The sequence below is a fragment of the Perca flavescens genome, chromosome 18, assembly GCF_004354835.1.
Source record: "Perca flavescens isolate YP-PL-M2 chromosome 18, PFLA_1.0, whole genome shotgun sequence".
NCBI classification, from domain to species: domain Eukaryota; kingdom Metazoa; phylum Chordata; class Actinopteri; order Perciformes; family Percidae; genus Perca; species Perca flavescens.
Genome location: NC_041348.1, coordinates 4552255 through 4568583, shown reverse-complemented (window position 1 = coordinate 4568583; position 16329 = coordinate 4552255). Strand labels below are relative to the sequence as shown.

The window sequence follows — 16329 nt, the reverse complement described above, 5'->3', positions numbered from 1 at the left end:
GCTAATGGTAAATACTATGGAAAAGAGGGAAATCAAAGTTTCCACACTTTCGGTCCAGGCCATAGAGATAAGTGGCTGTGAAAGAGGAACCAAGCAGACGAGAAAATTCCCTGCGTCGTTTTTCCTTCCCTGTATAGCAATAAGACTCATGTGACAGAGAGCAGCTTATGCTTCTGTAAAGCTCGGTAGGTGCAACAATTTAATTTCTAGTGTTGCCAGTCAAGAAAATGCTTATTTGTTGTGCTTGATAATCACCTTGGGTAAACGTGTTTTATGATATGGATTGGCGCACCCTTTTGCATGAACGAGATGTAATGTATGATGATGCAGGTTTACTCAACATGGATTCAACCTGCGGTTGTCTTGTCACAGGTTAATGCCTGACACTGTAGATGCCATCTGAAGGCTTGAGTCTGCAACTGTAGTCCCATTCTGGACACAGCACTGCTAAAACCTTGTATTACACAGATTTACAAGTGCCAAATGAAGTTAACTTTTAACTTTTAGGTAGTCTCGCCTTTGCACTGCTGTTGGGGAGGGTCTGGCTAGTCCACACAGCAAAAGCATGCCCTTAACTGCTAGTGAAGTTAACTGTGACAGGGTATTTTGTGAGGCTTGAACATGCATAAACGTACACATTGGCATGGGTTATTGGCTTAGCAGTGCAGAAACCTGATTTTACCAAAAACCCATTCTTTTTGTCTATGCTTTGCACTGTCATTGTGTGAGGTTGATACACGTCAGGATATTGCCTCGATACGTTTTGAAACTTCATTTTTGTATCGCTGACTCTTTACTGGAGCTGGAGACAGCTCCGTTTTTGTTTGAGTCTAAAGTGTTGCTCTGAATCATTGCTTTCTCCGTGAACTGTAACCTTCAGCATACCAGAATGCAATGCAGCTACAGCTTGAGTGACATCAAAGCAATCACGGACACTCCCCAGTGTTCACAAAGTAATCGGCTCGCTAGCTATGTTAACGCACACACACACACACCCCTACCTATGACTCAAAATCATAAATTTGCTCTCTGGAGGTTGTTACAAACTATTCTGGTGCTGTGTAGTAAATTATACATTAATGATTTCCAACAGTGTAACAGTATGTGACTACTTTTCCTCTTAAAAGCTTAGGATCTCTTAAAAGCTTAGGATAGGGATTTTTTTTTTTTTTTTTTTCCTACTCTTGAATGAATGAAAAGGCATGTCAAATCAAGAACTGTATTGGTTGTCACTCTTTATTGACACATGGTGTGAAGAAACACTCCCTTTTCGATGTTGCTTTGGAAACTTGCCTCTGATAGAACTGGTTTGTTTTAGTGGTGAAGTGATACCTGAGGGTAGCAGGAGCAGAGTTTGGCTGCACATAAAGGCAAGGGAGTCTGCTGAGGAACTTAGCCGCGGGTCACACTCGGTCTAGATAATGAAGGCTGTAGACTACTGCGGCACATGCACCGACACGACATCACGCCAGCTTGAATACCTGGTAGTGAAATGCAACGTAAAGCAGCACTGCCCCCTTCTGGTACAACCTTGTGTTGAAAAGCCCAGATTGAATCACAACTGCATTGAATTCATTATCAGACGCAGGCATTATAAGATTTCAAATTTCTCTAGAATCAAATCTGTCATTGCAGATGTGCATTCAGGCTGTCGCTTGCATGTATGAATTCACGAGGAGTGCAACTGGAGGAATGAATTCCACGATTAAAAATAGTCGACCGCTTGCTGGAGGCTGTGCAGAGAAATGCAGTGTGATTATCATGTGCACGCTGCAGCACAGAGTCTCTTCTGTTGTCGCTTCACACTTTGACTTGTTAAGTCCAAGAGAGCTTGATCTGTGTGTGTGTGTGTAAAAAGAAACAACGGTGTGCCCTTATAGTTTCTTCTCACAGTATGACTCGGCAACAGCATGTCCTTTTTTAATAGAGCAACTCTAAACAACAGATGTATGTAAAGACTAGGGCTGCACAATATATAGTTTGTTTTTAATCGTCACTGCAATGTCAAATGGCAAGACACGATTTTTTTTGTTGGTTAAAAGAAAATATCAGTAGAGAACTGTACCTTAAAATGTAACTGCCACTCAATTGTTTTTAGTGGTGCTAAATCAGTGTTCAATTGGGTCCATAAAAGAATGTTGGAAATGATTTCCTTTCATTTGTTTGAAATTCAACAAGCAGTTTGTTGTATTTTAGCAGAACACTGAGAGCACGGCGCCTGGGTAGCTCACCTGGTAGAGCAAGCGCCCATTTATAGAGGTTTACTCCTCGACGCATGCTTTGCTGCATGTCATTCCTCACATACGAACCTCACAAAAATCATTTGAACCCAGCCAGGTTGTACTATTCCCATTAGCGTCCCCATGATGTGCTGTGGCGTTTTACTGCAACTGTGGCCATATATTCTGCTGCTGTAAGTTAAGGCCTGCTGTGATTACAGTGTGTGTGACCACCCTCCATGGCTGAGGAGGTAGGCTTTTCCCCTGGAAATTGCTACCTACCTACTGCCTCTTGCGTCCAATAAAACCTTTTATAGAGTGTAACTGCCATTTAGGACTACATCCCACGTTTAGAAAGGCCTGAATCCAGAAGAGCAGAGAAAGGAGTTCAGAACCTCAGCAGTTTTGTCCACCACATTGTTGCTTTCTTAAACTCTTTACTGACCAGGAGACACACAGGAGACCATACATAAACACACATGTGCACAATGTGGAGGCAAAGTAGTTTTTTAGTAGTAAATTCTTGCAGTATGTACATGCATGCTTATAAAGACACACAAAATGTTCTTTAATTTCTGCAAAATGAGATCAGTTTAAAAGATGTCACTGATTAAAGAGAATTGTAGCGCTCAAACGATGAAGTCGAGTGAACACTTAGTTTATTGACAGAAAAATAATCTGCAAAAATGAATAATTTAAAAAAACTAAAATACCTCAAATTCTCTGTTTTCAGCTTTTTGTGTTTTTTTTTTTGTCTTCTGTGGTGAGTGTTGAGCTATTGGTGCAACAAGACCTTTTGAAGATGTCCACTTGGGCTATGGGAGCTAGGGGGGCTGAAATGAATCATTGCAGGGACAGACCATAATCGATTTATTGCCTACTGATGTGATTTGTTGATTTTCTGGTCACTGCTTTTTTTTTTTTTTTTTTGTCTTTTGTCTGCTGTTGTTTACACCCCGCTACATTCAGGAAGTGTCTTTTTAAGAGCAGATACAAATTAAAAGGGGAGTTCATAGAAATCTGACTGCTTGAATTTGTTGAAGACAACCATGTGCAGCGATATATATATATATATATATATATATATATATATATATATATATATATATATATATATATATATATATATATATATATAATAATGTTGAGGCGGTGACGCATCGGGATATCAAATCAGATCCTAGCATCGACAAAAAGGTCAGAAACGGCTGGAATTAGGTTTTCCATGTTGAATTAATTAATTGCGTTGCCTTACAAATGATTCAGGTAGCCAATCTCGGGCTACGAGAAGCAAAAACGACTTGAAATGCTAGTGAAGAATTTGGTGCCAGTTGAATGCGTTGGCTTGTGGTTTGCTTAGCTACAAATATCTGCACGTTGGGTCAGAAACATACACACACACACACCAGGGCTGTAGCGATACACTAATCTCACGATACGATACGATACACGATATTCAGCTCACGATACGATATATATCACAATATTCAGCCAACGATACGATTCGATATAATTCGATACACTTACATCATTTTCTGAAAGATTTAAAGGGACCGAGTGATTTTGGTGACATCTTGTGAGTGTTCCATTTACTTGGATTTAATTAATTGAACTGAAAACATCAATTACACAATATATGTCTCTGACTGGACAGAGAGTCTACAGCAGGGATCATCAACTACATTTTTTTCAGAATTTTTCTAAGCACTCTGGCGGCCGGACTTTCAAATAAAATAAAATGAATTTATACCTAATACGCCTATTCTTTTTCACTTTCTTACTGAATTAATTTTTTTTTACATGTATTAGTGTGAGCAAACTCCTAAAAAAAATGGAAACTCCCTAATGATAACTGGCTCTTTAACTAGAAAAAGATCTCAGACTAGGAGGCAGTTCACTGAGGAGTGATGGTTAAAGTCTGTGATTATGGAAAAATTATTGTAGTATGCAGCATCCTGATTGGTGGAAAATGCTTGCAGAAAGAAAAGCTGTTGTCATGTAAACATGTCACTGTCAAAGAGGCTGAAGCAAAAAGTTGACGTGGAAAAGCCAAAAGCCCAGCTTTAATGATGAATGGACTGATAAGCAGGCTATGCACTCGTCATGTATGCCTCATTTGCAATGAAACGATGTTGTTGCAAAATAATACAACCAGCATCATCATCATCACCATGCGTCATTCACGTGCATATTAAGTAGCTCCAGCGGAGAGTTTGGTTTGTTCAGCCAGCAGTGAGGTTTACAAGAATTTGTCAACATTTCCAGATTCCCGGCAACCTAAGATAAACAGTTAGACTACAAACCGACAGCTTTTGTTTTAGCTTGTTTGTAAAAATTTGCTATTTGCAGAGTAGAGCTGTGTTTGCGTAAAACAGCGCGGTGGACTGAGCAGATTGAAATATTGCTTTCTACATGTTTATGCCGGTCTACACAGGTGAGTGCATTGATAAGTATTGACTTTCTACTCACGAAGGTTTAATTGTAGCCTATTTACAGAAAAGAGACAGCGTGAGTTCATCTGCCACAGCGGCCATTGGTAACTCTGTATCGTTCCCAGTCAGGTGCTGCGTGTTTTAACCTTTAACACACACACATCTCGGCTCAGCTTTGTGTGTGTTTTAACACACACACATCTTGGCTCAGCTGTGTGTGGAGCTCGGTCATCGCTGTACAGAATCCCGGCATGTGAATAGAGATGTAAATACAGGGGGGCTGGGTTTTTGCTCTAAATGCTTGAAATGATAAATAACAGAACACATTTTTTTCCTCTTTACATTTTGTGAATTCATGATTACTCTGGGGGCCAGACTAAAAGCTTTGGCGGCGGGCCGCCAGTTGACGTTGGCTGCTCTACAGCGACACTAGCGGCTGGCTGACCAAATCGCTCTTCCTGCAACGTGAACGGGGGTAAACACGGGGGATTTGAATGGGACTTATGTATCGATACTCGCGGCATTAAAATCGATACTTTCTTGGGGAATAAAATATCGATTTATATCGCAGAATCGATAAAATTGCTCAGCCTTAACACACACACACACACTTCCAGATTAGCTCCAATAAACTGAGCTACAATAGCAACTATTCAATTAGAAAATACGAACAAATGTAAACAACTTGTGTTGGATATGAGTCTTATTGGATCAATGTCTCTGTTTATATCAAGTACACAGTTAACTGCCCATGTAATGTATCTTCTATAAACATATATGTATTCATGTCTGTTTTTTATGTCTGTTTTTCACTACTGTATTCTGACCATCAGGTTTGCTGGAATGGGTAACCTGCTAAAAGTCCTAACAAGGGATATAGAGAACTATCCACACTTTTTCCTGGACTTTGAAAGTAAGTCTGGCGGAGGAGTGGAACAAGGGGAAAAAAAGGTGGATGAGAAAGAGATGGGGGGGGGGTGGTCTAACCAGTTCAGCCGTTTCCTTTCTGTCAGCAGGTCTCTGCTCTGAATCACCGAGGCCCTACCCAGTCTGCTTATGCTCTTCTCTTCCTTTCGCTTTTTTTTTTTTTTTTTTCTTTCACTCGGTCATGACCTCCTGCTCTTTCAGCTTCGTTCTGCCATTTCTCACGTCTTAGGTCAAATAACTTCCTGATGACTTTTTAACATTGCACATACTTTTTCTTTCTTCCTTCCTTTCTCTTTCTTTCTTCTTTCTCTCTCTTGCAGAAACCAAATGGGGAATCTGTTAAAAGTGCTCACTTGCACAGAGCTTGAACAGGGGCCAAACTTTTTCCTTGATTTTGAAAGTGAGCAACAGCTTATATCTGTCCCTAGACTAATAACCTAACCTCCCTCCCTCCCCTCTTATCCCTAATTCATTTCTCCTTTAACCTCTCTGGTCAGGGTTCAGCCTATTCAACTATTGAATTGTCAACCTTCCTCCTTTGTAATGCATTTATTATAATTCATGATTGATTTCAGTCTTCTTCTGAAATCCATTCAATCCATGCCAAGTTGAAGAAGAATGGAGCTAAACCTTGACCTTTTTTTTTTTGTCTGCTTGTACTAACTTATCTGCATGCATGCCCCCCCGTATGTGCACTCATAGTGAGACACATTTCATTCATGCGTATATGTGACATGATGTAATCACTAACACAATATTATCAGGTCTATTTTTATACTGTACTAAACCGTGTTTTGTCTCCATTTAGCCTGGTTTCTCTTCCTGCATAATCCTGTTATCTGTAGTCACCCTTTCATTGTGTAATCAGTGTTAGTTCAGGACATGATTGGTTTTGAAGCTAGAAAACATTCCATCAATGCAGTAAAATATTAAATTGTTCTCATTCCTGCTCCGCTTCCTCCTGTTTTCATAAAATAGACAAACACAGATAATAAATCTGTGTTTTTTTTTTTTTTTTTTCTCTAAAACCTCCTACAGGAAAAAAACACAATAAACCTCCACAGTTGCATTTCAGCCAACCTCAGGCTTTGTTTATTCAGCAAAGAGGGGTTTTAAAATGCAAAACAGAGCCCAGACTGAGTTTTGATGTCACCGACGCTCTATATTTAGAGCTGTTCTTCTTTCTGTGGGCGTGCTAGCTAAAGCGTGTTACTTAATAATCTGTACTTTCCTGCAGAAACCCCGTGATTGTATTTTTTTAGACCTTACATGGACTCCCACAATATTAAAATATGTCCTGAACACTGAAGCTAACCAAGCTAATGGGTCCTGCAGAACAATGCAAGTACTGAGTGGCCTTATTGAGAACTATTTAATGCATTCTTATTGTAACCATACAGGAAATTAAAACAAAACAGCCTGCTTATATGTAGGTTGCAGGCATGGCAGAGTGCAGTCGAATTCAGTTTATTTCTATTATAGACTTCCTATATTCAGACACAATGAATTCAATCTTTTTTTCTTCTTCTTCTTTTTTTTTTATTGTGATCCAGACTTTAATTCTTTGCGCGCCCAATTAACCAGGTCCTACTGTAGCTCCCATGTCTATCCAAGAGCTTGCTTTAGAATGCTTTGGATCAGACTGCCCTGTAAACATTTCATTGTAGTAGAACACTTAACAGTTTTCAGCACATACTGTATACCTCCATGCTAGTTCTTTTACGGTCAAACTCCAGATATGGCTGCTTTGAAATGCACTCGAGAGACTTCTTTGAGCGTGAGGCAGGATGCAGTAAATGCACCCAGCTCCAGTGTAGTAAATCCATTACGGACACTTGATTATGAAACTGGTGGGGAGCCGTTCGGTCTACAGTTGAGTGCTTTCATTCTTTTATGGACAACTCCAGTCTTAGGAGTGTAGTAAGTAAACGCATAATGTTTGGAGTTTGTATTTCAAATTAAAGGCATCAGTCATACTGACTGTGTGTGGACTCGTGTGTAGTCTGTATGTGCTAAAAGCTACAACTGTTTACTGAAGTGAAATGATGCTTTTAGCTTTGACACAGTTCATTGTGCTTTTGTACTCCTCATCACGATGAACAAACTTGGAGTTACTTTTTAGAGACAAAACCACTCAGAACACATGCCCATCTTCCCCCAGTGAGTGTTCCATCAGGATTGAAAACACTGTTTGTTTTTGCTTATATAAAGCCCTTTCACATCAAGTTACCGTGCCAAATGAAAGATACTTTATAAATCTCCTAACATTACAAAACAGTCGCAAATTGACTCTTGATGTGAAAAGGCAAGAATGGTCCGTTTTGAAATGTTTGGATTGTATTGACTGCTACAGTAACTCCGCTAACTCTCTGTGTGTGTGTGTGTGTCTGTGTGTGTTCACGTGTGTGTCTGTGTGTGTGTCTGTGTGTGTGTCTGTGTGTGTGTTTGCGTGTGTGTGTTAGATGCTCAGCCGACCGAAGGAGAGCGTGAGGTGTGGAACCAGGTGAACTCAGTCCTCCAGGACTCTGAGAACATCCTGACTGGCCTGCAGGCGTACAAAGGAGCAGGCCAGGAGATCAGAGATGTAGGGAACACACACACACACACACACACACACACACACACAACTAACAACTTCAACCCACAGACTGTATATAAAGATGAACTTCTCCACTTCCTCCCACTGTAATTTTGAAACCAGAGTCTGCGCAGTAGTAATCGGGCAGTGCTATTTTATTTAGTTTGGTCCATGTCCCATCTGTTAACATAGTTGGGGTTTATGAGCTATACTGCAGCCAGCCACTGGGCGGGGGAGGGGGGGGGCAGGCAGGCAATCAATCAATCAATACGTTTTGGCTTCACTTATACAGTCTATGTAACCCCACACACAAAGAATTTACATGTCTTGTCATAAGTGAATAAAATAAGAAAAGTGTTCTGTTCTTTCTCTTCAACAACACCCGATAATTAAGGACCATAAAATACACACGTGAAATGTTATGAAAAGCTGAATTGACATGAAGTTTCGCAGAAACACAGAACAAACTAGTTCAATCTTCTCCACAGCATACACTATTTGCGGTGCCCCTGGTGCATGATGTCTATGATCACGACGGCCCTTATGGACTGTATTTTTTTTTATTATGGAGGTATTTCTGATGTTTTGTGCTGTGTATTTTTTTTCTCCCTTCCAGGCCATTCAAAACCCCAGTGACTTCACGCTGCAGGAGCGAGCCTGGAACTCAGTCTGCCCGCTGGTCATCAAACTCAAGAAGTTCTACAGTTTCTCTCTCCGACTAGGTATGGTCACAGTGTAGAACAAAATGTCCTTTTTATCTTCTTTCATCTTTTTTTTTTAAAATGGGTCAAAATCCAAGCTCATCACTGTGTGTGTGTGTGTGTGCGTGTGTGTGTAGAGGAGGCTCTGCAGAACTTGTTGGAGTGTCTGACCTGTGCGCCCTTCACACCCACTCAGCACCTGGAGAGAGAGCAGGCGCTGGCCAAACAGTTTGCTGAGATCCTCCACTTCACTCTGCGCTTTGATGAGCTCAAGGTCTGCTGGAAACACTGGGCTTCAGTCGCTCTTCCCTCATTACTCTACTCAGTGCCACACCGTTACACTTTTTTTTTTTTTTTTTTTTTTTTTTTTTTACTGTTTATCAAGTGGTGCTAAATGTGCTGACTGTTTTCTTGTATTCCTTCAGATGAGAATTCCTGCAATCCAGAATGACTTCAGCTACTACAGAAGAACCATCAGTCGGAACCGGATAAACAACATGAATGTGAGTTGTCCAGAAGTTATCTATTTAGATCTACCTTAGCTAGCACTAGGCTGACTAGGCTTTTTTTCCAAATCCACATACAAGAGGAAACGATCTTAAGGGATTGTTGATCGTAGTTTTTGCGGCGTGTCCCACACCGTCGCCACCCCTTCTTTGCTGTCTGCCTAGTGTGTCAGCACCTCTGGCCTGAAAGCGCTGTATTTTCTATTATGAGAAAGTGGGTTTGTCTTCTTTATGCAACCGTAGAATGGAGCACTGGTATATTTTTCTTTATAAGGCCGTGTTGCACAGGCTGCCTTCTTATTTGTGTTCTCTACTGATGCCTAAAGCTATCGGTAGCTGCAGCCCACGGTCACACAGACACATGATGTACGTCATTCCTCGAACACGCACTGTGTTTGGTGAAAGTGCCTTTAAAGTTTTTGCTCAGTCATCTTGGTGTGAGCTACAAAGTCAGATTTTTTTTAAATTGGATAAAGGACTTCCTGACCACATCCTGTTACAGACTTCTGATTTCTTTAGTATTTATTAATGTCATTTTTCTGTTTTGTGTTAAGTCTGTTTGCTGTTTGTTACTGTATGTTGAAACTTTGATGCTGCTGCCTTGGCCATGACTCCCTTGTAAAAGAGATTCTGAATCTGGGATGGGATTATTTCCTGGTTAAATAAAAATTTCCATTGATTATTGAAGTGCATGCAAGTGTTTGGCATGCCTGGCACTATATCCAATGTAATTGCAAGGGGGATTTAATTCTTGCTTTTTTCACAAATCGCACCCTGGTTGTTACTACTCTGTACAATACAATACATATGAGGGAGATGCTGGTGCATTTGGAAAATCCCCAAAAACCTGGGGCAGAATGAACCCTCCTACCTGACCGTCCTGTTTGTCTGTATTGATCGTTTGTGCGGCTGTAGTTGGACATTGAGAGGGAAGTCAACAACGAGATGGCCAACAGGATGTCTCTGTTCTACGCCGAAGCCACACCCATGCTGAAGACGCTCAGCAACGCAACCACAAACTTTGTGACAGAGGTGAGAGGGCTGACGCTGAGTGAGAGCAACAAACTCGCCACACCGTCGCTGTTTTCTAACTCAGCAAATCACTTCTCGCACTTAAAGGAAACCTGTTATGAAACAATTCACTTTTTCAGTGCTTGTGCGCATACATTTGGCTATCTGTTGCTCTCTGCTATATCATGGGGGATGTGACTTAATCTGCGTCAAGGGCTTCTTGTAGTGAGTCATAGAAATCCATCCCTTTTTTAAGTTTATACTTAATTTACTCCAATTTTAAGAAATACAAAACCTCTTTGATCCATTTGGAGAACGATGGTGGTGTGTGTTGCTTCCAATTTAGAAGGATCAGGCGCCTTGCAAGGAGTGCGGTAAAAGCAATGACTACGAGTCGAGAACTACCTTTGCAAAGGTGCGCAATGTTTTTCTTGCAAGCCAATGAAAGCAGACTGGGCTTTACGGGGGGGGATTAAATAGTTTCAGACATACAGGTATATTCAGACACGCCCAGTATGAGAAAACTGTTTCACTTTTTTTTTTTTTTTTTTTTTTTAAACATTAGAGCAGGTAACCATATTCTAGTAGAAACCCAAAATACAAGTATGAACCTGAAAATGAGCACGATATGTCTCCTTTAATAATTGAAGAGAAACCAACATCCCATTCATTTCTCCCATTGACGTCTGGAAAAATCCGTACATAAAGAGTTTTAGACCATGCCTTAGGCTAACCAGATGGTACGTGACTCATAAGCATACAACCTACCATTTCGAGTGAAAAAACGAACAGAAAATCCCAAAAAAGTCAAAGGTACAAGACTGTGTACATATCGTCATTTCAGAGCGAAGGAACTACTCATCCCATCAACCACCGCACACCACTAAATAAAGGAAGCTACGTTAGTTTAGCTAACAGCTAATTCGGCTAACCACTAGCTGAGACAGCATGTAATAACTTTAAAAGACCCTCAAAATAAAACCTGAAAATAACCGTTAAAATATATAACGGCTGTTACGTCAGCTGTAGCCTGCTTTCCCCAGTGTTAAGTTTGAGTTAACGTTATTTTAGACTGAATCAAGTTGTCAGCTAGCGGTTAGCCAAATTAGCTGTTAGCTAAACTAACGTTAGCTTCCCGGCGGAGGCTAACGGCAGAAGCATGGAACAGCTCGTGATTCGTGCAGTGTCCTAAATCCTCGTGGCGGATTGTTCATGATTGTTCAGGATTGTGGGTAATAAAGTACTTATCCAAGACATCGCGAATAAAAGACATTTATCTCAAAACAAGGTTGGTGCCCCATGATTTTTGGCGTCTATATGATCATATAGAATCGCTTAGTCATGTTGTAGCTGGTTTTAAGTCTACCATCGACGGTTACCATTTTATGGCTTATACTCCAATTTGTCAATGGAGAAATTGCATTGTATTTTTACTTCCGACTTTTGAGCTCTATACAAATGTTTAAATATTGAACACCTGATCTAACTTGTAAAAGGATTTGTACGTTGTTGTTCTTATTTCCGGTTTAGTGTCAGAAACCACATCATAATATTGTAACAATTAATGTCGATGAACTCTCATTGTTGTATGTGTTTTGTTTGCGTCTTGTGTAGAACAAGACTCTTCCACTGGAGAACACGACCGACTGTCTGAGCACCATGGCCAGCGTCTGTAAAGTCATGCTGGAGACACCGTGAGTCATGATGCTGCTTACACACACACACACACACACACACACACACACACACACACACACACACACACACACACACACACCCACACACACACACACACACACGGAAACCTTGATTGGGTTACACGCATTCACTCAGTCTCATGGCACACGTGCACATGAAATATATATAAAAATTAAAAAAAACGGTGGCTCTCACTTTAGGCAGTTTCTTCTTGCTAAAGACAAATGGTTCTCATTCCATAACTCATTTTCCTTTCTAATCCTCTTCCTCCCTCTCTCTCTCTCTCGCTCTCTCTCTCCGTGTGTTTAGGGAATATTCGAGTCGTTTCAGCAGCGAGGACACGCTCCTGTTTTGCATGAGGGTCATGGTCGGAGTCATCATTCTTTATGACCACGTCCACCCCAACGGCGCCTTTAACAAGTCCTCCAAGATAGACGTAAAGACACACACACACACACACACACACACACACACACACACACACACACACACACAACTTTTTATCTTTACACGATTTAAAGGTATAATTTGCAGTGCTTTCTTCTAAAAACAATGTTTAGACTAAAACAAAAAGAATCCCCTCTCCGTCTCATCACTTGTGACTAGCAGTGTGTGGTGGTGTCTGTATCTGCAGAGACCCTCTGCCTGTATTTTCTCTTTTCTTTTCTTTCTTTGGCGAGTGCGGGACGTTTCAGGGCGGTGACAAAGAGCCTTTGGGCCGCACGAAGACAATGCAACAGCATTCTCATTTCCAACTGCTGTGTTGCCCCTCCCGTCTCATATCGACACACAGGTCTAACTGACACAGAAACTCATTATCCGACATCTTCCTGCAGAACAGAACATGACTGTTGCGCATCAATCCGAAAAGATCGATTTGTTGCTCCGATTCACTGCTCTGTGGCGCTCCCTCTCTTCATTCACACTCTAGCTCGCTCGACCACCGCTGCGCTCTCTCTCTCTTGAAATAAGGACAATGGAAAGTTTGAATTTTGTGGTAGGTTTGAGAGAAGATTTATATGCCAAAAGATGGCAGAAGTGGACATTTTACTTAAATAAAACAAGGACATTGGTTCACAGCTTGGACTCACTATTGGATAAAGCAGCGACTTGAAATGCATACATTTTATTTCTATTTTGTGGCTATAATCACCTTTCCTCACAGCACTGGTTTCCTTTTATATATTTTATATATATATTTTTTCCATATATTAATCACAAATTGAGGTGACCGTGTTCAGTTGTTATAATGTATTGAAAATCCAATAAAAACTAAAGTAATGAAAAGAAAAAGTAAAGCTCTTATGTAACAGCATGGATCTGTTTGGTGATGCAGCTCTGTTGATTTCTCCTCAGATGAAAGGCTGCATAAAGGTTCTCAAGGACCAGCCGGCAGACAACGTGGAAGGCCTCCTGAATGCCCTCAAGTAGGTTCACTTCGCATTGTGTGTGTGTGTGTAGGGGGGCGTAGGCGTATTTCTGTGTCTATTTGTCACTGTTTGACTTCCATTAAACATCAGATGCTGATATTGACAGTACACATACTAGCCAGCAATACCATCCACTAGTGTAGTCCTTCTGCCCAGGGAAGTTATGGAAAGTTGTTCAACTTTCCACTCAATGTATTTTCTAAGGTACTATCAGTTTGACAAGATAGTTCTGAGGAAAAAACGTATACCAATATTGGATGAAAGGGACAAAAACGTTGAAGAAAGTGACCTAAACATCGGGAGGGGGGAGAGAAAGCAACAAAAGTGTTGAAAAAAGACGACCAAAACGTTGAAGAAAAAAAAAAAAAAAAAATTCTAATTTTAAATTTTGACCCAGAAAAACCAAAATACCAACACAAGGGTTAAGTTGCTGTGAGCTGTCAATTCACCGCTTGTAAACAGAAAGGTTGTAGCCTGACAAGCCAGCCCCACATCAAGATGTTGGGTCTGGGAACTTACCCTTGGCAGGGCTCAATCAGAGGGCCGGGATAATCCGACCTTCTTAGCCTAGAAATCTAGACTGGTCCGAACAGCTCTGGTTGGAGCATAGTTGCTCCACAACGGATCAAGTCCAGACCTGACTTCCCGACCTCAAATGTTGTGGGCGGGGCTAAGTTCGGCTGGCATGCAGGCTATACATCACACTGACTAGACTTCAAACTGACGTCCTGTGGCATGCGCGCAGGGCTCTAATGTAGTGCAAGAAGAGATTTGGGTCCTTGGTGCTGATTGGGCAGTCTGATCATCCTTTTCATTGTGCAGAGTCCCACTAACATACACCGCGACGTTTGTATCTCCTCAGATTCACCACAAAACACCTGAACGACGAGTCCACTCCCAAGAACATCCGGACGATGCTCCAGTAATGTTTTGTGTTTTTTTTTTTTTATATATATATATATATATATATATATATATATATATAGAGGATCAATGCTCAATGACCTCAAATAAGATGTATATGTTTACATTATTTAAAAAGACTCGATGTTAATACTTGTGTGTTATGGCATAGTCATTCCCTCCAAGCTATTGCAGAACATTGTAGCTTCTACTTTGCAAAAAAAAAACAACAGTACGGAAGCATCCCATGAATTGCCTCTACTGTTAACAGCTGCCTAAGCGCCAGTGATGGATACCTTTCAGCCTTATAGAACTGAGCGTTGCGAGCAGCACTCTGGAAAAAAAAATCTCCTTCGACCAATCTTCTGAATCCTTTATTCGACAATGGAATGAGTTCAGTGTACAGCGTTTAGTCCAATTCCCCTTGGTTTTTCTGAAGCAAAATAAATCAGTTTTTTGTTTGTTTTTTTGAAAGTGAACATTTTTAAATTGCTTCTCATTTCTATCACGATGACAGTTTGTGTCAACATGTATTAAAAACAAGTGAAGTTGTTTCTGTCTTTTGAGCTCCAGAAGAGTGAGATGTAACGGCATAAGAAATCAGTTCATGTTCACATGGACGCGCGTGTGTGTGTGTTGCCGTGAATGGCTGAATATTAAAGCCAATAAGGGATCGATTGGTTTGATGTACGTTTCGCTGAATAGCATTTGAGTGTTTTCTGTTTTCGTAGTCAGCTGTTGTATTTGTTTTTTTTTTTTTTTTTCTTTTCTTTCAAACTCCAATCTTGTGCAACTGTTGAAATAAATCCACTGTGAACACAAAACTCACTCTGCACATCCAGTAAGATCCAGTATGTCAAGGTGCGCTTTCATTTCGAGGTTTGAAAAAGGGCTGTGATGATAACGAAACGCGGAAATCAAAAATCAACCAACCAAATGTTGTATTTAATTTATGTGACAATGCTCCGAGTGATATTTCTGCCATGTTTTAAGTGACTGACTTTGTGGCTTTTTGTATTAAACAGAAAAATGCATTTCTCTAAAAAGGCCAAAAAAAATCTTCCATTCTGAATAAATGACTTGTGCTTCTTAACTGAAAAAGTTCTTAAAAAGAAAGCTTTTGTTTCATCTCTTCCCTGATTGGTTAAAGCAGTGTTACCGGGGATTTCCACTGGATGCGTAACGGCTGCAGACCGGCTCCGCTGCGTGTCTGCTGCGTGCTCCGCCGTCCGTCAACACCCACCGGGTCCGGATTTGTTGCTGAACGGCTTCGGCCGTGACTGACCGCTGTAGTCATGAGGACCCACAAGTTCTGGCGAATTCAGGTAGAATAAAACTACAAAACCAACAACAGTTTGTTTCCATCCAGAGGACTAGAGGGGAAACGACTCTGTGCTGTGTTTTCAAGGTGTAGTGCAGGGAAATATGATCCGCCGTGTGCACGGTGTATTTTATTTTGAAAATTAACCGGATATTTATTTGGTTTCTGTGCTCGACTTCCTATCCCGCGCTATCTGCCGTGTGCTGAACATAGACAGTACACAATGGACCAATAGAGCCCGTTGCTCTGGACGGAGACCAGTGAAGGCTATTAGAAGCACTTTTTCCGGTGATCTCTTGCTTTACTGCGCAGCCTCCAACTGAGAGAGACAGCGTAAATGTGACGTGAGCAACGTGTCTGAAAGTTGTAAGTCTTCTGGTAGCTGTGACAAGAGAAATCTCAATCATTTCCAATCTTACAGAGACGGAGAGTGTAGGTGGATGTAAGGAGATAACATAAGCACAGGCTAATTATTGCTAACTAACATGCTAGTTAACATTAGTAATTAAACCTAAACAGCTAATGTAAGTCGAAACTGCCTGCGAGCTTCTCCTGTACTATATGGTAATTCCTCTACTATGCGACAGTAAGTCACTTGGTTAT

General features: G+C 40.9%; 1 protein-coding gene across 2 annotated transcripts in view; it reads left to right on the top strand.

Moving 5' to 3' along the window:
- Positions 1-15521, top strand: part of fam49a (family with sequence similarity 49 member A) — a 53090-nt gene extending 37569 nt beyond the window's left edge. The window contains exons 3-12 of one of the 2 annotated variants that reach the window (XM_028604998.1): positions 5485-5564; positions 8041-8162; positions 8773-8878; positions 8995-9131; positions 9283-9360; positions 10279-10395; positions 11989-12068; positions 12382-12508; positions 13429-13499; positions 14365-15521. In XM_028604998.1, coding sequence (XP_028460799.1) covers positions 5495-5564; positions 8041-8162; positions 8773-8878; positions 8995-9131; positions 9283-9360; positions 10279-10395; positions 11989-12068; positions 12382-12508; positions 13429-13499; positions 14365-14428 — 972 coding nt within the window. In that variant the 5' untranslated portion in view covers positions 5485-5494 and the 3' untranslated portion in view covers positions 14429-15521. Of the gene's footprint in view, positions 1-5484; positions 5565-5746; positions 5979-8040; positions 8163-8772; positions 8879-8994; positions 9132-9282; positions 9361-10278; positions 10396-11988; positions 12069-12381; positions 12509-13428; positions 13500-14364 lie in introns of those variants that run through there. The other variant, XM_028604999.1, reaches the window with a different exon arrangement.
- Positions 15522-16329: the final 808 nt, after the last annotated feature.